The sequence below is a fragment of the Camellia sinensis genome, unplaced genomic scaffold (genome assembly GCF_055761805.1).
Source record: "Camellia sinensis isolate YWXY unplaced genomic scaffold, ASM5576180v1 Unanchor11, whole genome shotgun sequence".
Lineage (NCBI taxonomy): Eukaryota > Viridiplantae > Streptophyta > Magnoliopsida > Ericales > Theaceae > Camellia > Camellia sinensis.
Genome location: NW_028128989.1, coordinates 7,221,912 through 7,244,930, shown reverse-complemented (window position 1 = coordinate 7,244,930; position 23,019 = coordinate 7,221,912). Strand labels below are relative to the sequence as shown.

General features: G+C 31.0%; 2 protein-coding genes across 2 annotated transcripts; both read right to left on the bottom strand.

Moving 5' to 3' along the window:
• Positions 1–4,724: 4,724 nt before the first annotated feature.
• On the bottom strand, positions 4,725–12,461 carry LOC114257011 (4-coumarate--CoA ligase 2). Its single transcript, XM_028196719.2, has 6 exons — positions 10,997–12,461; positions 6,445–6,643; positions 6,136–6,281; positions 5,840–5,907; positions 5,272–5,374; positions 4,725–5,149 (listed from the first exon to the last, which is right to left on the bottom strand). The coding sequence occupies exons 1-6, from the start codon at positions 12,062–12,064 to the stop codon at positions 5,021–5,023; spliced, it is 1,713 nt and encodes a 570-aa protein (XP_028052520.1). The 5' UTR covers positions 12,065–12,461; the 3' UTR covers positions 4,725–5,020.
• Positions 12,462–21,929: 9,468 nt separating this feature from the next.
• Positions 21,930–22,610, bottom strand: LOC145814494 (uncharacterized). The gene has a single exon (XM_082911326.1). The coding sequence runs from the start codon at positions 22,608–22,610 to the stop codon at positions 21,930–21,932; it is 681 nt and encodes a 226-aa protein (XP_082767452.1).
• Positions 22,611–23,019: the final 409 nt, after the last annotated feature.

The window sequence follows — 23,019 nt, the reverse complement described above, 5'->3', positions numbered from 1 at the left end:
TTTTTCTCTCTTTTCTCTCACTCTCAATCACTTTTTTTCTTACACACATCTACTCAACTATAACAAAATATCAAATCATTCCAAATTTTCAAATTCCAAAACTATTTTCAAAATATACAACCAAACAAACAAAAAAAAAAAAAAATTCAACTCTCTAATTTTTTTTTTGAAAATTTATCTCAAAATACAAACCAAACGCACCCGATTGTTATTTCCTGCCACTTAATATCAAGCCGTAAGTTCTATTTTTAAAAAAAATTACAGATTAAGAAAAATGTTTTTAATTATTAAATTATATAAGATTTATCATTGAATTGGATTTTGTTTTTGGAAAATTACACTCCATCGTGATCTTCTCATATTTTTAAGCACCACTAGTGCTGCTTTAAGCTATCAAATAAATTCTATGGAAAATATCAAATCAACAAGATAGATGTTATAATTTTATAGTGTGTTGTGTAAATTTTTTGTGTCTGGGGCAAGTCTTTACTATGTGGCAAAATTATCCCACAAAAATTTTCATCTCTAATATAATAATTTATCCACTGTCCCACGGGTTTGATATTTTTCCTATATTCTACCACTCTTAACTTAGTCTACTATCCTATCTGAAAAAAAAAACAAAAGCACTTGGCCAACAAGAAGGTATTTAGTGTCCAAGGGTATTGTTGTACATTACATAAATCAGGACATTTATCATGTTATTTTTTCATAAGAAACAAAAAATAATAAAAACGTTAATGAACTACATATTAGAGCACCATTTAAATTTACCTGAAGCAGACTATAATTTCTCCTTAGCCTACTGAGTGTCCGAAAATTGGACATGGAAGGATAGAAAGAAAGGTGATTGATAGAGGGGAAGAGAGAGACAGGTGCCATTAATAGTCTTGTATGCCACTTAACAAAAATGATTAAGAGATCTAAGAAAAGAGCTTTAGAAAGTTTTAATTGTGATAAGGGGTTGTTTTGGGTGTTCTAAATAAGTGTATTTTTTATCTTTTTAAATTAAAAAGTTGAGAAAAAAAATATAAATGTTTGGGTTAATTTTTTGACTTTTTATGAAAAAATATGTATTAAAAAATTGTATAAATAAGTGTGTAGGAGAAGATAGGATAGGAGGCCGTCCGGACTGACAATGGATTGGCAGTGGAGTCAGCTGGATGAGTAGATGAGAAAATATTGTCTCCTTCTCGGGCTTTGATTGGATGGTGTTGTTTGGCCCGTGAGGGCCCACCACGGGTCCCGTTTTTCTAACCGGAACCGTTCGATGTGTAGAACTCGTCGAGTACTATATGTTTGTAAAAAAAAAAATTAATTGGATATCGATAGTTATATGATCGTGTTAGTTTTTTTTGGTTAATTGTTAACTATAACACCATCAATTTTTATGCAAAACTGATTTGATCATGTAGTTAGCGATATCCGATAGACGTGATTTTTTGCAGGTATATAGCACTAGACGAATTTTACATATAATACGGTTCAAATTATCAAAACGGGACCCATAATAAGCCCACACGGGCCCAAATTTACCATATAATTTTGTGATTGGCCAGTTGTAATTTTTTTTTTTCGCTGTCACTAACTAGTTGATCACGTCCGTACCAACCTTGGGCCAAAAAGTTAATTTATTTTAATATTTGTATATTAATTTTTTAATATTTTTTTTATAAATAGTGATAACTTTTGACTTTTTCTAAAATTGCCCAACCAAGTCTTGTGATGTGATATTTTGTGTTAGTTTTTTTTTTTTCCCACATAAATAGAGTTCTTTTTAGAGCTTTACTATTAGAGCATCCCTATCATATTATCTAAATTTATCCTAAAATATTATTAAAAATTTATTTCCTATTTTAAGAATCATTTTTTCATTTATTTCCCTCAATAGACTCCCTATTATTTCCTATTCTATTAATAAACTCCCTATTTTTTCTATTTTATTAAAATATAATTTTTAATTATAAATTTTAAAAAAATAAAAATCATAAATGTGTATTGCAGTTCCTAAACAAAACAAAACAAAAAATAAAAATAAAAATAAAAATAATTATAAGAGAGCTACAGTGGCTCCCTACAAATAGGGAGTCACAGTAGCGATTCCTATTTTAGAGAAGTGTTTAAGGCCTTTAATGGAAAGGTATAGGGAGCCACTAATTTCTTAATATTAGGGGTAGGCAATGGTTTATCTGATCTGCAAAACTCGCCCAACACGTCCAACTCGTATACAAATGAGCGGTTTCACAAACGCAATATGGGTGGATGGGGTTTGAAATATGGCATGTTTGTGGGTTGCAGGCGGGTTGCGGGTTTAACCCACACCCGCAAGGATCCGTCCGCACTTTTTATTATTATTTATTATTAATTTTAAACGTTGATTTCATTCTTATATCATACTTAGATATTTTTGCCAAAAATAAAACACCTTTTATTCTTTGAACTTACTCTAACATTACATTTGTTAATAGTATTATATCAATTGAAATTGAATAAATATTGATCATATTATTATTGTTTCATAACTGAACTTGTCCCGGATGAAGTGCGATTTGAAATTTTAAATTCCTTAATGAATATGAAATTATAGTTTAAGATTTTGAAATATGTACTTGTGTTAGTTTATGATTTGATTTAGGATTTTGAATGATTTGTTTGTGTTACGAATTGATTTTGTTGTATTTTTAATTTTATAAATTTTAATTTATTAATTATTAATATTGGAGCATTTTAGAAAATAGGAAGAAAATGGTCCAAAATAAATATTTACAAAATGGAAAGAAAAAAAATGCTCAAAAATAAAATTTTGAAGAAAAAAATTCAATTCGCAAACCGTTCGCAACCGTCCGCACATTTGTAAACCTTATCAACACACACCGCAAACCGCACTGTGGACAGTTGCGGGTTGACTTTTTCCCAAACTGATCCGCAAACCGTCTAAATCCGAACCATGAATATCCCTACTTAAAGGAGTATTTTGGAAAATTGGTAAAAAGCTAAATTTTAGCTTTTTGACTTTTTTGGTGACTTTTTTGACAAAAAAATTGGATTCTTTTAGATAAAAAAATTGATTTTTTTGATTAAAAAAATTAAAAAACTAAAAAATTAACTTTTTAGCAATATTGTCAAAATGCTCCAAAATAGGTAAGAATAAAATTTAAGAATTTCATCTGTTATCTACATCATCACTAAACCACCAAATTGCCTGGCAACACCAACAATGTTGTGAATTCGAATATCACATCAAATCATTTATCATCTCTCTCTAATTTTTTTCATTTTTTTATTTTATTTTATTTATCTGAGAGCCAAAGTAAACATAGCCGTGCGAAGTGGGCAGCCAGCCAGAGTGAGCCTTCGTTTGGAATGAATTAAAATAGCTTGATTTTTTTTATTTTTTAATTATTTTATTTTAAAATTAAAAATTTTTATTTGAAATAAAATTTTTGATTTTTATAAAATAAAAAATAAAAAAATTATAGATTAGATGTGATATTTTGTCTTATTTGACTAAAATAGTTTATTTTATCTTATATGACTATTTTAACCCCAATCTTTCTTCTCAAACGGATCCTAAATTAACATTGTATATTTCAATCTTCAATTATAAAATTTATTTTACTTTTACAATGGACATTTTATAGTTTTTACAGTATCAATTAAAATAGGAAGATTTAGTAATACATTACTGTCCAACTTTAAGTAATAGAAGAAGTCTAATATATTTTTTCTTATTAGTTAAAATCCCTCAATAATATTAGAACTGAAATTTTTTTGTAAATTTTTCTTTAAAAGTTGAAATTTGTTCGTGAAAAAAAAATTTCTGTAAAAATGTTAAGAGACCCCAACTATTATGAATATGTTGCATATCCCTTATCTTACAAAATCCTAATATTAGGGATTTTAAATTAAAAAACTTATCAAAATATTTTGTCAATTTATACAAAATATATATGATATAGTATTTCATAGTTTGTAATACTTGATAATATGCCATCCATACAAAAAGTAGCATAATTTTTCTTATAAAAAATATATATAACTTTTTAGTAGTTATCAATTTGGAACACTAGAAGTAATTAGTTTGAATCAATGGTTGAAATATTAATAAATCTTTTAATCAGTCTTGATATCATGATGGGATGAATAATGGAGCCGTCCAACCCAAAAATAATTAGTGATGGATAAAAGGGCCTCTTATCTATATAAACTAAGGTTGAGTGATTGGAAACATCCACACCGATATAATTAAAATTGTGTGTTGAAGTGTTAGTTAATTGACAAAAAGTAATAAAAGTGAAAATTAAACTTTGTGTGTTAAGTGATTGTTAATATGATCTAATTATGATGATACTAATATTGAATTAACTTAATTATTTATACAAATAATGTCTTTAGTGAATACTAAAATATAAATAATTTAAATTATTGAAATAGACTTAAAATGGACTTACCGCCCATAAACTAGTTCCTTCAATTCAATTAGTGGACTAGAGGTAGACTTACTTCATTTATAAATGCTTATTGGAACTAGAAATATCAACTTGAACACATACTTACCTCACATAAACCCACCACCTCACAGAACTTGTTACAAGCTGAAGCTGGATTTTTGCTTTGTAAATTTGTGCTAAAAAAGCCACCCATAATCATCAAGAGATTCGATTTTATCCACAAATTGAGATATCAATGGATGAACATAGCCAATGGCAAACAAAAAATTAATATTGGACTCTACATTATGCTTCTAATATTATTCCAGAATATTGAGTTTATTCCATCACAAAAAAACAATCACTGAATACACATCAAAATCACATCCCAAACAGCTAAAAAACAAAAAAAAAAAAAGAGGAATTGAGACAATAACAACAATGGGTTGGCGGCGCGACTAGCTATTGTGTTTCCGTCTGGATGTGTTTGATGCCATAATTAATTTAATTAAATTCAGTCAACACACAGAAAGGGCTTCTATTAATGCTTACACGAAGATGGAAATCAAACAGATACATATATATAGTTTCTAGGGAATTTGAGAGGCTGCGGACATGGCTAGTTTGGCTCTCAGATCTTTTCTCAATATCTTTCCAGAAGGAGACTTTGGAATGGCATGAACAAAGTACACTTTGTGCAGTTTCTTGTAAAACACCACCTGTTTGTAAAATTCACCGTCAAAAATAAGAAACCGATTTGGTGAATTAATTGGTTTGGTTTTCACGTTTAGAATCATTAATCTCATCACTCACAATAATAGATACATAAACATAGACAAACCTGCTTTGCTATGAATTCTTTAACAGCATCTTCTGTAAGTTCTAACCCGTTTGACCGAACCACAAATGCTACGGGAACTTCACCGGCAACGTCATCTTTTTGCCTGATTAATTTGCATTAATTAAATTAGGCTCGTAGTTAATTTCCAGCTCAGATATTGGGTTTTTAATTAAGTTGGTGAACATTGTTCTGAGTTGTATATGGCTCTAAGATGACTAGTATGAGTGAATGAGCTTAGCTTCAACACAGCCTAGTCTACTCTCATCTCATCAACATATAGAAGCATAATAAAGCAAGGTATGTCTATTTGAACGCATTGGCTTAGTTCACTCCCAACCTCACTAAACACAACTAATTACATGTCAGTACTAGAGGCTCACCAAAAGTATGCTTATTAGTTGGGGTTTTTTTCACTATCTTCGCTAAAAGTAGACACCATTATGTTAATATATAAATTTTTTTGGGTACTCTTTTTTTTTTTTTTTTTGTGATTTTAATTATGTGTAGGCAGATTTCTTAAATAGAAAACTAATTAATAAGGGCTGCAAATGAATCTAAGTGTGCTTACGGGACAACAGCAGCATCCGCAATGGATGGGTGGCTCACAAGAAGGGCCTCAAGCTCGGCTGGTGGCACCTGTATACAAAAAAGAGTATGATGTTATTGGGAGAATCAAGGAAATAGTAATTAACTTGATCATGAAAACAAATTACTTCACATGCATATTAAATTGTGGGTAATTATATAAGAAAGAGAAATGTAGTAATGTGATGCTTGTGAATTTGAAGAGAGAAAGATAGAGGGGGAGAGAGTTTAAGGAAAGGAAGTGCAAGCTATATATAGAAAGAAAAGTAGTGAACATGCCTGGAAGCCTTTGAATTTGATGAGTTCCTTGACTCGATCAACAATAAAAACCTCATCATCGTCGTCTACATAGCCAATGTCCCCAGTGTGGAGCCAACCATCCACATCAATTGTTGTAGCCGTGGCCTCCGCATCATTCAAGTATCCTACGTACCGACCCCACCATAATAAAATCATTATAGAAATATGTTATTCCGAGAATACTGAATAGTTTTTGCATTTGTTGGGCATGATGACAATTGAGCAACTTGATGAGCAGAGGGAATGAATTATTAAAAGAGAAAGCAGCAGCAGCAGCAGCAGCAGTACCTTTCATAATTTGAGGACCACGGATGCAAATCTCGCCGGAGTGGTTGGGGCCAAGGGAGCAGCCAGTTTCAGGGTCAATGACCTTCAGCTCGGCGTTCCTGACCACAGTTCCGCATGAACCTGATTTTGTTGGGAATGGCTGCTTTGCAAACGCCAGGCACATTGATAATACTGGCCCTGCCTCTGTCATCCCATATCCCTATACTCACAATACCCAACCCAACCCAACCCAAACAAAATCAAAATTCATGCTAAAATTAAACACTCTTGCCAAATCAGTGCAAAATTTTATAAAAATTTATTATTTTGATTTTTTTTTTTGTGTCTTTGTTAAAAAAATAAAAATAAAAATAAAATTGGCCTCATTATTTAATAAGTGAGAAATTACAAATCAAGTGTGATTTTCAAAAATAATTACATGTCCATATCAAAAAATTTATATGGGTATGTTTGATTGAGAGATTTGACAAGAAATTTAAAAATAAAAATAAAAATAAAATAAAATGTATAAAATTAGATAAAATATAAGTATATTTTTTCACATTTCACCTATATTTTCTCTTTCTCTTTTTCTTTTTAAATTCCTTTCTAAATTTCTCAACCAAATACAACGCAAGAGTTTTTATATGGAATTTTTTTAAAGTCCCTCTTTCTCTTTTTCTTTATAAATCTCTTTTCAAATTTCTCAACCAAATACAACGCAAGGGTTTTTATATGATTTTTTTTTTAAGTTCTTAATATTAAGATTTTATAAGATAAATGACACATAATATTTTTATAGTAGTTGGGGTCTCAATATTTTCATAGAGAAAATTTGACACAAAAACATTTCGACCGACAAAGAAATTTCTCTGATTTCACAAAAAAATTTTATTAGGGGACCATAGCTAATAAAAAAAAAAAATTGGACATTTCCTATTATCCAAAGTTAGAGAGAGAAATTCCATTAATTTTTTCTTTTTATACTCGATTTTTTAATTAACATTTAATTTTATTTGTTTAAGTATCTTTAGGGTTCCCCTATTAAGAAAAAACAAAAAAAACAGAAGGTATTTTCAGGGATTTTTTATTTTTCAAACTAAAAGTTAAAACAATAAAATAAACTAGTAAAAATAAAGGTGAAAAGTCCAAACTTATGGCGTCCTGTGTTATTTCATCATGGTTAAAAACTATTTTTTAGTTTTTTTTTAGCTTTTTTGTGTAAGAGAGGAGTGGGTTAAAAGTTGGGAAGTGACTTTTAACCCACTTCTCAAAATTAGTATTGTGTTTGTTTTGGGAGTTGGAGAGGGGATTAGAATGGAAGAGGTGATATAGATGGAGGTTGGAAGGGGGATTGAGATGGAGGAGGTGGAGATGGTATTAGAAAAATAGTGAGGGGATTAGAAATTTTTTTATTTTTTATATTTTTTATATATTGGAATTTTTTTTTAAATGTTAATGTTTAATTTTTTATATATTTTTATTTGTTTTATTATTTTATATAAAAATAATTTAATAATTCCTACACTAACAACTATCATCAAAACAAACACAATTTTACTTTAATTTCCTCACTATGAATTCCCTCCATTCTATCTCTGAAACAAATGGGGGCTAAGTGTGTAGAGGGCCAAATGAATGGGACATAAATATCTCACGAGGAGTGATCTTTAGTTGCAATTTTAAATCATAACTTTCTAATTTTTTTTATATATTTATTTGACCAAAAAAAAAAAAAAAAGGAGAAATTCTTTAGATTGTGTTTGGTTCAAACGATTTGGGAAAGAATTTAAAAAGAAAAAAAAAGAAGAAGATGAAATGTGAATAAAATATCTTATATTTTACCTAATTTTATATATATATATATATATATTTCTTCAAATCTCTCCTCAAACTCATGAATTAAATATAAGCTTAAGGTACAATTTCTAACTCTTTTTTGTTTGAAACCTTAAAAAGGTATTGTATTACTGAAGTAAAAATACTTTTGAGAGTCTAATGAATTTTGTACAATAAGAAAACTATGTGAGGGTTTATTAATCAAACAAGTTTTACTTTTTTTTCGTGCAACAAATAAATTTAAATTTTATTTAGTTTTTTGAATTATATTATGAATTTTATAAGGGTAAACTATCAATAGGTGCTAACAATTAGACTTAATTCCCATCAAGTCTTATTGAAAATAAATCTTGATAAAATTATCGCTAAAAATAATTTTTTTGTGACAATTCTTTATATATGTTGCTAAAAATTAACAATTAGTGACTTTTTTGTCATGATTTTTATAAATTATTACTAAAACTTAAAATTAGTGACTTTTTTTATGATAAATTTTTTTCAAATAACCTATTAGATAATAAATTCACTTATTAAAACTCACACGTAAATACCTCATATTATAAATGTAATAACAAACTAATGGGATGATAGATTTCCATAAATTACACCTCAAAATTAGTTCGGGTGTCAACGCCATTGTCCCCCTGCTTTTAATTTTGAGTAAGGGAGGTGAATTAAGCAACACAATACAATATACTCATTCCGGTCTATTTTATTAGCTTATTATTTTATTTTACGATGTCTCAAAATGATAATTCTATTTAAAAAATCAAAATAAAAAGTATTTGATTTTTTAAAATTATTTCTTTTAAATAATTATAAATATATTAAAAATATTAAAAATATGAACATTAATAAAAAAATATTTTAAAATTTAAATTTAAATATAATGATTTCAGTTTCTTGTTGAAATTTTCAAAAAAGTCAACAACTTTGGAACGGAGAGAGTAGGTAACATGGGACAATTATTATTAAAAATCATGAGTGACGTGGCAATATGTCTCACAACAATTATTATTAAAAAAAAAAAAAAAAAAGTAGTTGTAGTTTGTTGTACGTAACCACCAAGTTTGTTTTATTTTATTTTTTCTACTATTATTTTTTAAAAATTTAATATTGTATTGTATGAATTTGTTTGGATAGATTAAATAAGAAAAATTGTAATACAATAAATTATTAATCTTGAGATAAGTAATTTTTGGATTATTCAACTGAAGATAATTTATATTTAACTATTAATTCGATTTTTACTTTTTAAATCGAGCGGTAGACTATCAAATTATTAGACATGAACTTCAATTTTATGATTCAATCCCATGAAACAATCACTATTGTAGAGTATTTTTTTTTTTAAAAAAAATTAGTGTTTATTTATTTTTTTAAATCAATGAGAGTAGAATAATGAGAGGAGATAATTTTCTATAGTGAGACTCAAATTTGAATACCACACTCATAACAATGAGATTCAAATTTAAACCTCATGTTTAGTTAAGTTAAGCCCTTAATTTTAAATTTATATCACGTAAAATATGTATATATATATATATATATATTATAATTTGAGAGAATGCATTCTGATTCCATGGTTAAGATAAGTCCACAGCATTGTTATTATCTTTTGCTTTCATTGTCATTACCTATGGTTTTCATATACATGGCCCACTGCAATTGGTGGACACGTATTGACCATTTTCACCAATACATCTTCGATTGTGCCTAGTTTGGGCTGTAACTCCAACATGAAACCATAAATAAAAATAATAACAGCAGCCTAGAAAAGGTTAAAAAAACAAAAAAATAAAATAAAATAAAATATTTTTTATTCCAAATTTATTTTAAATATGTACATCAATAGAATAAAATAATTATAAAATTATAAAAAGAACATAGGACCCATCACTGTCATCACTGTCAAAGACACACACAACTACATTTTTGCATATTTCTTAATCACTCAATATAAAATTGTAAGTTTTTTTTTTACTAAAATTTGAATTTAATGAAATATCTAATACAACGTTGGAAATGATTTGTGTGATTTTAAGATATATTCAAACTACTTGGTGAGGTTATGAACTTTTTAATGTATTTTATTGTGATAAAAGAAAAACAATAAAATTATTATAAAAAAAATCATGGGAGAAATATTGATAAGTTAATTCAAGGAGGATAGTGTGAATTGGGATCCTCCCCTTGAGCCCCCCTTCATTCCCTCCTTGCAGGGGTCTTCGGGTCCACTTTGAGACCCAATTTTGATAATCCGAACCGTTCATATTTTTAGATTTATTCAGTATATCATACTTGTAAAAAATCAAATTGATCGAATATCATAAAGTATGTGTTCGGAAAACTGTTTATTAAAAAATAGTTTGTAGTCCCAATTTTCTGAACGCATACTTTCTGATATCCGATCAACTTGATTTTTTACAGGTATAATATACTGAATAAATCTAAAAATATGTACGGTTCGGATTATCAAAACTGGGTCTCAAAGTGGACTCGAAGGCCCCTGCAAGGAGGGAATGAAGGAGGGACTCAAGGAGGGGATCTGGACTCGGATAGTGTACGTTTTTACTCATTGTTGACTGTATAAACTGTATGGTGTGGTGAGAAGCAGGAGGAAAACCAAGCAGTTTTGATTCTTGAAGTTTTTGTGTACAAAATTCACGACATTAGCATGAAATAAAGTTGAAAAAGTTAAGAAAGGCGGGCATTACTATGCATACATACATACCTGACCAAAAATGGCTTGCGGTACTCTGGTCCGGAGAGCCTCCTCCAGCTCCTTCCCCAGCGGCGCCGCCCCCGACAACACCATCCGAATGGAGCTCAAGTCGAAAGTGACCACCATCGGATTCTTCGCCAACGCCAGAACCAGCGGGGGCACCACCGCCGCCACCGACACTCTGTACCTCTGTATCAGCTCCAGCAACGCCCCTATCTCAAACTTGTGCATCAAAAGCACCCCTGCCCCTGCTCTCAGCGAGCACAACAGCACCGAATTCAACGAGTATATGTGAAACAGGGGAAGCACGCACAACACCATATCTTCCCCTTTCAAATGCAAATTTGGGTTCTCTCCATCCACTTGTTGAGCCACGCTCGATATCAAGCTCTTGTGCGTCAGGATCACACCCTTTGGTAATCCAGTCGTTCCGGAGGAGAATGGAAGAGCTACAGGGTCGTCTGGATCGATCGAGACTGTCGGGATTTCGCTCTCATTAGCCTCCGAAAGTACTGAGAAATGAAGGCAGTTTTCAGGTGGGTCATCGATTGTGATTACACTGAATTCTTCGCCCAGTTTTGGGAAATTATCACCGGCGTCGCGGAGTTTGTCGACGTATTGAGATTGGGTAATGATTAGTTTGGATTTGGAAGCATTGAATTGCTTGAAAACTTCGGCGGGAGTGTAGAATGGGTTGGCAGTGGTAGTGACTGCGCCGATCATCGAAGCACCCATGAATGCGAAGACGAATTCGGCGCAGTTTTGGAGGAGAAGCATGATGACATCGCCTTTTTTGATGCCGAGGAGTGATAATCCGGAGGCGACTTTGCGGGAAACGAGGTGGGTTTCGGAGAAAGAGTAGGATTTACCGGTGGAGCCGATGAGGAGACAGGGTCTGTCTGGGAATTGAGAGAGATTTTGGAAGCAGTAAGTGTGGAGGGGTAGGTGGTTGGAGATGGGTATGTCGGGAAGCTTTGATCGGAAAACGTGGGTTTCGGAAGATGAAGACTGTGGGTTCTGCGGCGGAGGAGGAGAGAGCTCCGGTTTTGGGGTTTCAGCAGAAGCCACGGACAACATTGTTACCCTATCTCTTTCAAGCTCTTCTTGCTAATATATATATATATATATATGTATATAATTGTTTGTTTATATGGATCAATGGAGGGGGAGAGAGAGAGAGAGACAGACAGAGAGGGGATAGAGAGGGAAGGGAAAGTAAGAAATAAATAAATACAGATAAAAGGGGTGGGAATGGGGATGGGGATGGGGATGGGGATGGGGGTTGGTAGGTAGGAATGTGGGGGAAGATGAGAAAGAAGGGGGGTAGCTTAGGGAGATGGAGTTGATGAGAGAGAGAAAGTGAGAGAATGGAAGAGGAGAGGAGAGCAGAGGAGCACGCCCATCTCGCGTTAAGAACCAACCCTCCTCTCTGTCTCTCTCTCTCAGTCATCAACACCTACCTAACCGTCTAACCAAATTGCCAATGATCTAATTATTAATTAATTATAATAATAATTGTCTCATGAGACCATTTAAAAAAATTAAACGGAAGAACTCAAACTTCCGATTGCCAATATTATACAGAGTGTTTTGAGAAATTAATTAAAAATTAATTTTTTATTTTTATTTTTTTATTATTGTATCTTTTTGCGAATAAAAAAACTAAAATTTAACTTTTAACTAGATTATCAAAACAACCCATAGTCTGTCCCTTGTAAGTTCTAACATCAAACATGTAAACAGCCTTGATTTACTGAGTTTTCAAATTTTGTTTTATATTATAATTTTGATATAAAAAATTCAATAATTTAAAAATACTCATCATTTTTATATTTGGTTATGAATATAAATTTTGAATAAAATAAATAATTCATTAATTAAAATGTTTTATTCTCACTTTTTGACTAAAAAAAATTAAAAATATATTTTGTAAATATAACTATTATATTATTAAAAAAATTATCATTTCATAAAAAAATTTAAAATTATAATTATATATATTTTTGAAGAAATAAAATAATAATTTCATTTCATTTCATTTCATTTCATTAAATTAAATTAAACATTATTTTATTTAAAGCTTACTTGGAATGACATATTGGCAGGTTGAGCTATGAGATGCTCTCTCAGCCAAGCATGAGGGGCGTGAGTTTCCACTTGCATTGCTGGATTTGATTTTCTCCCATGTCTTGGGCGTTCTCACACATTTTCTTTCTTTCCAAACGCAAATTCTGTCTGGATAGAACTTTTTTTTTAAAAAAATTGAAAATATGATGTACACGTTTACATCCTAAACTCATTTTTTAAATTTAATGATATGTAAGTAATATAATCAATTAATAATTAAAGAAGATATAAGTGAAAGTATTGCCTTTAATATCTTAATTAATTGTCACGTCATTAGGGTTGAAACGTGAGTCTAATTTTTTATTTGAGTAAATTACAAATACATTCCCTGAGATTTGATTAAAATACGAATCGCCTCCTATGGTTCTAAAAATTATATTCCACCATTTGAGATTTCTAATTTCATAACAAATCATTTATTTTATTAATAAATCATTAAGTCAATTAGCAGTCTTTAATAATGTTATAAATATATTTTAATTAATAATTTAGGTAATTTTATTATTGTATAAGAGAGTAATTATAAATTTTATTTTTTAGTTAATTTTGTTAAATAAAAAATTCTAATAAGGAGTATTTGTAATTTTTCAAATTATAAGGGATAATTTGTATTTTAAGCAAATCTCAAGGGTGTATTTTTAATTTATCCTTTTTGTTTTGAATAGCAATGCTCTAAATTTAATATAAACTTGACACAACTGTTGAATTCATGAGGTCTACTATGAGTCTTCTTTCGATTATCTAAATCGTTTATATTGTATGACTCTCCATATCTCTAATCTATGAAAAAATCTAAATCGATATAATAATTGTAATTTTATCATTTAATCATATTTGTGCCAAAAAAAATTAATAATCTATTTTTAAAAATACATTTATCATCAATTTCTTTGAATCTTAAATTTGTCAAGTAAAACGAAAATGAATCAAGAGTTTCTATGATTAAGTTATTAAATTAATTATAAAGTAGTTACAATTGGTCTATGTGAGATTAATATTTTAACATTTTACAAAACATGAAGAGGATAACAAACCATTTTATGTCGATGATATTGACTAAAAAAACAAACAACTATGTTACATCCCTTAGGTCTATTTAGGTACTTAAGAAAAAAGTTAATTTTTTGAGTTTTTTTGATTTTTTTGAAAAGATATGTAAAAGAAAAATAAAATTAGAAAGGTAATCTGCGTCAAATAAACCCAATAAATTGGCTTTTTTCTAGTTGCCAAAGTAGCCTCCGTTTGGAAAGTGGGTTGACTTTTTGACTTTTTTGACTATTTGAGCCTGGACTCAAAAGTTTGGTTTGGGAAAGACTTTTTAGCTTTTTGATTTTTTTAACTTTTTTTGTGAGAGAAAAGTGTAATGATTATGGGTTGGATGTGATGTTTTGTCTGTTGTGGCTCAAATAACTTATTTTGTCTTTTGTGGCTCAAAGAGCCAAAAGAGCCTAAATGAGCCATTCCAAACGACACCTAACCATTTTAACTCCTAATTAGGTGGAAGACAGAGAACAGAGAGAGATAGATGGAGGGAGGATGAGAAGTGTAAGCCCACTCTTTCGCATGGTTCATTCCATGTCAGTAGAGGTGAATTGAGGGTACTCGATTAATTCTCACAAATATTTTTCAAAAAAAAAAACAAAAAAATTAAATTACTTGTACACATTCTTTTTTATATGGGCAACTAAAATCCTAAATTCTAAACTAAATAAACTTTTGAGCATTACTATTCAATACTAAAAATTAGACTCAATTTTTAAACCAATTGATATGACCATCAAGTAAGATATTAAATGCAGTACTCTCTTCCATGTATTATATAAGAAGAATGCTACGTACCTCGAAATATTAAAGGCGCGAATGGCTCGAAATCTCAAAACGACGTCGTTTTAAGGGTTTTTTTTATTCTCTTACCGGTAAGATAATATTTTCCGTACTATTCGCGCCATTCGCGCTCCACACATTCGAGGCCTCAATCTTTAATGATTATATAATTGTTAACCAATCAAATCACCTACACATCATTAAATTTAGAAAATGACTTTAAAAAGTAGATTTATATATAATTTTCATAAATTCTTAGCACTCTCATAAATTTTTTAACATCTTTTACTTTCTTACAATTTTCTTTCATTCTTCTATCCATTTACAAATCTCAGGTCGAAAGGAAAAAGAGAAATTGAACCTTAACGTATAATGAGAAATGTTAAAAAAAATTAAGATATAATTCTTAAATTCATTTTTAATAATATGGCAAAGGTTGGATCTTAGATATTAATTGATTTTCAAATCAATAAATAACTAATACGGAATAATTCACATAATTATAATTAAAAAAATGCTTGAGACACTTAATTTATCACTCCTAATAATGTGTCTGACAAATGTCAAGTTTTAATTTGTCAAATATTACATCATGTGGAGTCTAATCTTAATGCCACACCATTAAGGGTGGCAAATTAAGAGATGTAGCATTGTTATAATTATAAATAAATTTACGAGTTATATTTTAAAGCAAAAATGCTAGAAACCTCCCAAAATTATTAAGTATTGTGTATAAATTTTAGTAATTTTTTGGGTCCCTAACATTACTCATTATTCAATAGTTGTAAAGCACAATTGATTACATAATATTCAAAATTAATTGCGCGATGTTGACTCACATTTGTTATATAATTGAGACAAATGATATCTATTACCAAAAAATAAAGAGATAAATGATGTCTAATTTAGCATGAGTTGTGATTTCTTATTTCTCGAAAGTATCATAAATAATCTCATAAAATATTTAAAATTTAAATAATATTCATCTCGGAGAAGGCTCATATACCTCTATTATTTAGGTCCCTTCGACAAGTATACTTTTAGTCAAAAAGTAAGAAAATCTACTAAAATTGTCTTTAAAAAAAATTTAACTCATAAACAAGTTAAAAATTCTCAAAGTAAAAGGTTCTTTCTATTTACACAATTTGTGCACTTTTTTCGTAAAAAATAGTGTAAGTCTATTAATGTGTTTGGTGTAAATCAAAATTACATAAATAACTTGTTACTCTATGACTATCCCACTGATTTACAATTTTCTCATATTTTAATAAAAAAAAATTAAAAATCACTAAAATAGAGTCACCTTCGAAAACCAACCGTTTGAGAACCTTAGCTGGAAAATGCCATATTCTCTATAAAATAATGTTTAACCAGATTTTAAGCATTGCATTGAAGAAGATCAAGATGTAAACACTTTAATATGAGTTTCTCTCCCATGAATTGGAGTTGCTTCTCATACAATACCATAAATAACTTGTTTATTGATTTATTAGCTTATTTAAGTCACATTATCTTACTTTTTTGCACAATTTTTTATTTTTTATTTTTTTTTATAATAAGTAAAAAAGTCAACTTGTAAATCATACCCAAAACAACCCAAGTTTGTAAATTTATTTATTTATTTTTTTTTACAAACTTTTTTTTTTTTTTATATTTTTTTTACAAACTTTTTAATATGACTAAATTGATGCGAGTAACAAAATTATAAGTAGTTCACCAAATAGCTCTAACGTGTACCGATTCATAAATGAGAGAGTAATGAAATATTCACAGTTGAGGAAGTCTTGCAGTAATTAATTTTAAATTAATTAAATTTATAATAAATAAAGAAAACAAATGCTTGGCTAACTAACCAACGTTTGGGTGGGGTTGGTACACTTTGGGGGGGGGGGGGGGGGGGGGGTTTGGTTGGCAAAATGCATACATAGACACATACAGCATATACAACCACCGTTCCAAAATGCATCTTGTTTTGCTTGTTCTTTTTTTCTTTTTCTTTTTCTTTTTTTTTTTTGGTAAGGAACGGGTCCAAGCCAAAAAAGAAAGATCACAGCCTAACAATCCTGGAGGAATTGACCCCCTGTCTATCATTCTCAATAACTTGTGCCAATCTAGACGGTGTATTCTGTGTTTGTTCTTCTTTTCTTTATTGTTCTTTGAACTTTCCGAAACACCGAAAAAAAAAAAGAAGTGAATTGGATCTCAAAATGGATCTTCGTTTTTTTCCCTTCTCCTTCGGTTTGGGTTTGAGTCATATATAATTGGCAGCAATGATAAAATATAAAAATCAAACATAGAATGAGATATAGATATCTCATAAGGAGTGAAGTCTAAACATAGAATGAGATATAAACACCCCCAAAAGGGATTAAGTTTCTCACGGATGTGCCGTAAATACCAATTTTATGGACACCCTATCAAGTATTGACACGTCATGTACAATAAAGAAATAGTGAGATAGTTTATTTCATACTAGAGAGAGAGAGAGAGAGAGTTTTGGGGTTTTTAAATAATATAAAATAAATTATAATGAATTGAATAGGGTTAAATCCACTTTCAAAAGCTGCGCAAAAAGCCGTTCGTCTCCTCCGACGATCAAAACTTAGACCTCAACTCCATCTTGTCCAGCAACAAAAATTTGAGACCATCAAACGTGCATATAATCTAGTGAGTTGTTTGATTATCTCAGTTCTTCTCCTTTTCTATTTTTTGAAACAATTTTCCAAATCGTCATATAAATTCATCATTCTATGTCTGGAACAATTTTGATTGGATCATGGGTTTGGGAAGAGCAAAGGATGAACCATCATTCACCATTAACTAAATGATCATCTCAATATCATTTTGTATATTGGATTACAAAATTACTCTCAGCCTCTGTTTTGGTTTTTTTTTTTTTTTCCTTTTCTTTATTTTATTGTTTTTAGATTAAAGATTGGAGGGGTGATAGAAAAAGCAAAAGTGAAAGATGAGAATCAAATATACTTTGAAAAAAAAAAAAATGCTATGAACTCACCCTTGAGAACCTATAATTTACCTTAAATTAAATGTGTTTGTGTAGTGGAGATTAAGTTGATAAATTACGGGGTCTATGGGTAAAATGAATTTAAACCATTGATTTATTTTTCTAAGTAAATTTTGGATTGATAAGTGTGGATTTGTAATGTTGTTATTTAAAAATTGAAAATAAAATAGTTTTTATTTATTTATTAGAAATCGAAAATAAGAAAGGTTAATCAAATTTATTTTTTTGAATGTGATCAAGGTTATACCGTACATTTTTAATTTTGAATCAGTATAGATATAATAGAAACACAAATCAAACCCACTTAGTTAATGGTGAATGATGATTTCATTTGTTCATTACTTTCTTTTATATTATTTTTTAACGAGTACATAAATTTGAATAATGTTAATTTTGTATTATAGATTTGATATGACAAGCACATCAAGTGAAGGGATTGATATCCTATTTTCTAGTAACTGTTCAGAAGAAGAATATTTTATGGATTTAGAATTAGGGGGTGATTTGAACAATGCAAATTTGTTAGAAAATCAAAACACCAACCTGTCACGATTCAAACTCGCCCCTATAAGTTTGGCGTCATAACCGGCTAGTAATCCGAGATTACCAAAGGCCTTCCTATACAATCAAAATAATCGGGGCTAGCAGAAGCAATATACGAAAATACCAATAGTCCAATGAGCTGTGCATTTATATGAACAAACATGTACATACATAATCGTTAATTACCCACATACATATACCTATCTTATAACATAATTTATCATACAAAACATATGCATGTGCCGAAAATGTACATCATGATCAAAAGCTTGACAACGACCTTCCAGGCCTAGCCCCAACTTGGAGGGACTCAAAACACTCTAGAACGTTCATCTATACCTATACAAAAAAAAAAAGAAAAAAAACAGTGAGCTAAAACCCAGTAAATAGCATTAAAGTAAAAGGGTTAGTGAACTAATTCCAAGTATAACGTATCCGTAAAACAAATCATGACACAATCATTCATATCAGTCTTATATCAGAACGTAACATAATGGTACATCCAAAGGAATATTTCGTAATGTCTTTCGACTAGAGTAATCAGTCCCAGAAACCAATTAAACACATATCACCACAATAAAGTGGCTAACAAGATCTCGTAATCACATGTATATCAGGGATCTGCACTAACGTGCCGTCCCCCATGACTTGGGACTATGCTTGGATGCCATATTAGATTCACAAACCGGATATTCGTTCACAGAATCAAAATCACATTTCTGAAACATATCATATCATACAGCATATCGTATAACATTTCAAGTATAGTGCATATCAATATATCTTTACAGAAATGTTACTTACAGTGGGCGTCCGATAATGATTGCGCGATCCCCGACTCATGACCTACAAGCACAATGCACATAACACAACCTATGTCTTATCAATACATTTACAACTCGTACAGTTGGTTGCTAACTTATTCAGTTCATCATCTACTTGTTCATTCAATTATCTATCATTAACTTCCTCCATGCCCAAGAAATATGAATGCACATGAAAAACACGTCAAAACCATGCAAACGGAGGCCCAGAAAGGAGGAAAACGGAAAGAAAACAATTCCGAAACCACCCTGAAAAATCGAACGTGCGGGAGTCCTGACCGTATGTACGGAAATGCCACCGCACGTGCGCTCGCACATGCAATTTTTGCAGAATAAAACCTCACTTTTGCCCTGTTTTCAACACATGTGGGGCCTCAGGCCGCATGTGCGGTTCTGGGTAGCTTTGAGTCCGAAAATTTGTGTTTGAAGGACCTAAAATCCATAACTTTAAAACAAATCCCATTTCCAAATAAACAACTAAAAATCAGAAATTAAATGTCAAAACTCAAACATGTAATTAAAAGCTTCAACTCAAGCTTTCATGGAAGAATTTCTTTCAAATCTTAGAAGCCATGAAAGAAAGCAAGTTTATGAACATAAATTACATGATTTGATGTCATACATGGTGAATATATGAGCTAATTTCCACAAATCTAACAATACATGTTCATATATGCTTTCTCCTTCACTTTACCCCACAAACACTCTCAATGAAACATGAATCCCCCTTAATGCAACTTAAATTCCATAGATTGATGAGCATCACTTCAAACTCATGAAATTAGAGAAAGATCCTTACCTTTGTTGGTTGGTTGATTTGGCCCTAATCCCTTTTCTCTTCTTCTTTCTCTTCTTCTCTTAGCCTCTAGAAGTTTCTCTCTCTCTCTCCCCCTCTCACAGATATTTTTTCTTCTCTTTGTTGAGTCTAAGCAATGTATATGTATATATATACACTACATCATATATATCTATTTAGGCCAACCAAACATAACTTAATGAATCAGACGGAATCAATTTTTAATTAAACTTCCCAAATGGCTTTAAAAATTATCATTAGTCTAACTATGTGCTCAATTTTGGTTTTTGAACCTATTAAGGTCGTCAATATCAGTTCTGAAGTCGTAGCTCCAACAGATATTATTCTAATTCAGACAAATATTCTCAGATTAATTCATATTAACGCATAATTAAATAAAGATAATTGTGACACACATTTTGGGGCCGTTACAGTCTCCCCACCTTAGGAAGTTTGGTTCTCCAAACTTATCTTACATTGTAACAAGATCAGAAACCTCAGTCTCATATAATTTTTTAACTCAGTCACATATGGTCAATGCAATTCAAAGATCCATTTCAATCATTCAAAATTCGAAATCAACTCCATATCTCATATCAGTGAAGGTAGTAGCAGTCAAACACATAAACATTTCTCGCAAGATCAATTGTAAGATAAGGTAAGACAGCAGTAATCAATCGGAGAATGTATACAAGTAATATATTTCCCAGTTGGCAACGTTTATAATCACAATGGTTTCCTATCAACGAGTTCCATAGGATCAATTTCCAAGTACAGTAATACGGTAACAGTTATTCTTTTAAGCACATAATTCATATATTCACATAGCATAGGTCATTTTCCAATTACAGTAGCACAAAAGCAACCATTTTCTAAACGACCAATCCCATGATAATAAAAGTAGTATCCAAGCAATTCTCAAGCAATCATTCTTTAACAATACATGCAGTCCCCAATCAGTCGAAGATAAAAAGGAAACAAGTTTTCGGTTTACCACCCCATTAGCAAAGATAACACGGTCATTCGTCCAATAACAATTCATAGTCCCCATAAACAAAAGCAAATCAAATAAAGGTTCCATTTCAAACACAGTGTCGTCCCAAAGATCACAATCAATTCATTAGATAGACATTCAACTGTTCTAAAATACGTCCCATATGTGAATATACAAACTCACAGTTATGCATAATATCAAGTTTATTGTCCGAGGTAATCAAACGGGTTCCGTCGCCACAAAATCATGGTCTTGAGACGCTAATTCAAAGGGTCAGATATCATAACAAATCATTCCGAGGAAAGACACACACACATATGAGCCCAGATTCAATTATCACGTAAGTATTTGGTTGTAAATTTGTAAGTAGTAGGGTTGAATAATAAACATTCGTTCTCCCATAATCAGCATAGGTTTCCAATCTCGAAAGTTCTATACGTTGAATAATTCAAGATATATCATGCAAGGCCATAGTTCTAATTATGCAGTAAGTTTCCAACTGTATATCCAATCAAAGAACATATAATTTCACACTAGTATTCACATAAACAATTTGCACATGATTAAGAAAATTTATGCATCAACTGTCTCATTATGTTGGGTCTTTTCTGCAACTAGGGTATAAACTCTTCCCTACCTAAGATTACTTCTCTCCACAGTAGCAGTTGCATTTGTTCTTGGTGTCATTGTTGATCCAATCCCACTGGTAAACGGTCTTTCATTGCTTGGGTGGGCTTGTGAACAAGATTTGGCTAGTGTCCTTTTTGTCCACATCTAAAGCAAGCTCCAGAAAGGCGACGACAAATGCCTCAATGTTGCTTCCCACATTCTCTATAGGTGGGTATGTCATTGTTTCCACTACTTCTTCGTCTTGTGTTGTCACCAGTTCTTGAATTTGATTTCTCATTCACGGAGGCCATTGATTCACTAACCATTTCCATTTTCTGTTTCTTTAATTTCTTACCTTCTCCTTCGGTTGTTGCTATTGGCTTAGACATTTTCGAGGCAGCAATATTTGCTTCGAACATCAAGGATCTATCAAGTAAGTCCACATACTTTACCAATTTCAAAACATTTACCTGGTCAAACATTTCGACATCCAATCCGCCCTCAAATTTCCTTGCCTTTTTGTAGTCAGTATTAACCATATGAGGTGCATATCGGGCTAATTCAATAAATTTTGCTTCATATTCTGCCACAGTCATGTCACCTTGTTTTAGTTGTTCAAATGCAGATACCTTCCTATCTCGGATGCATTGCGGGGAGTACTTTTTGTAGAAAATTTCTTTGAATCGATCCCATGCCAAATCTCCATTCTCATCCCGGATGAGCATCCACCATCTCCTAACTTCTTCTTTCAAGGTAAAGGTTGCTAACCAAACTATATGTGTTTCGGTACACGAAAATACTTCAAAGATCTTTTCAGTTTCCAGTATCCAAGCCTTTGCTTTTAATGGTTCAATACCCCTCAAAAATTCTAGTGGCTTCATTTTCTTGTATTTCTGTGTAAGAGCAATGATATCATCTGTATTTGGCTCACTTGAACCGGAGGTGGTGGATGAGGTACGGGTAGTTGGCTTTGCTCTTGTTGTTGTCTCACTAGTTCAGTTAAAACCTCTACCATTCTTTCTAACCATTCTATTCTAGCAGTAGAAGATTCTGTCTCATCTACATTTCTTGCATTCTTCATTGGTCTATATAAGTAAGGGTAATAATAAACATAGGAGCTTTCATGTTCACATAAGGCACTTGTGTTATATCAAAATCAAAGTTGCATGTGAATCCACATAATTCCACATTCTCATAGAGGTTATCCACTTTTATGTATCGAAATTAAATTATATCTCATTTCTTTGCTTACGATATCACATAGTCACATACTTACTTGCTTAGTCATGT

What these genes read in the sequence shown, in the direction of transcription:
- LOC114257011 (XM_028196719.2), bottom strand. Translation starts at nt 12,064, where the DNA reads ATGTTGTCCGTGGCTTCTGCTGAAACCCCAAAACCGGAGCTCTCTCCT. An exon ending in TGGTCCTCAAATTATGAAAG is followed by an intron (nt 6,282 to 6,444) that starts GTACTGCTGCTG and finishes GTCGGTACGTAG; the next exon opens with GATACTTGAATGATGCGGAG. An exon ending in TCAAATTCAAAGGCTTCCAG is followed by an intron (nt 5,908 to 6,135) that starts GCATGTTCACTA and finishes TTTTGTATACAG; the next exon opens with GTGCCACCAGCCGAGCTTGA.
- LOC145814494 (XM_082911326.1), bottom strand. Translation starts at nt 22,610, where the DNA reads ATGAAGCCACTAGAATTTTTGAGGGGTATTGAACCATTAAAAGCAAAG.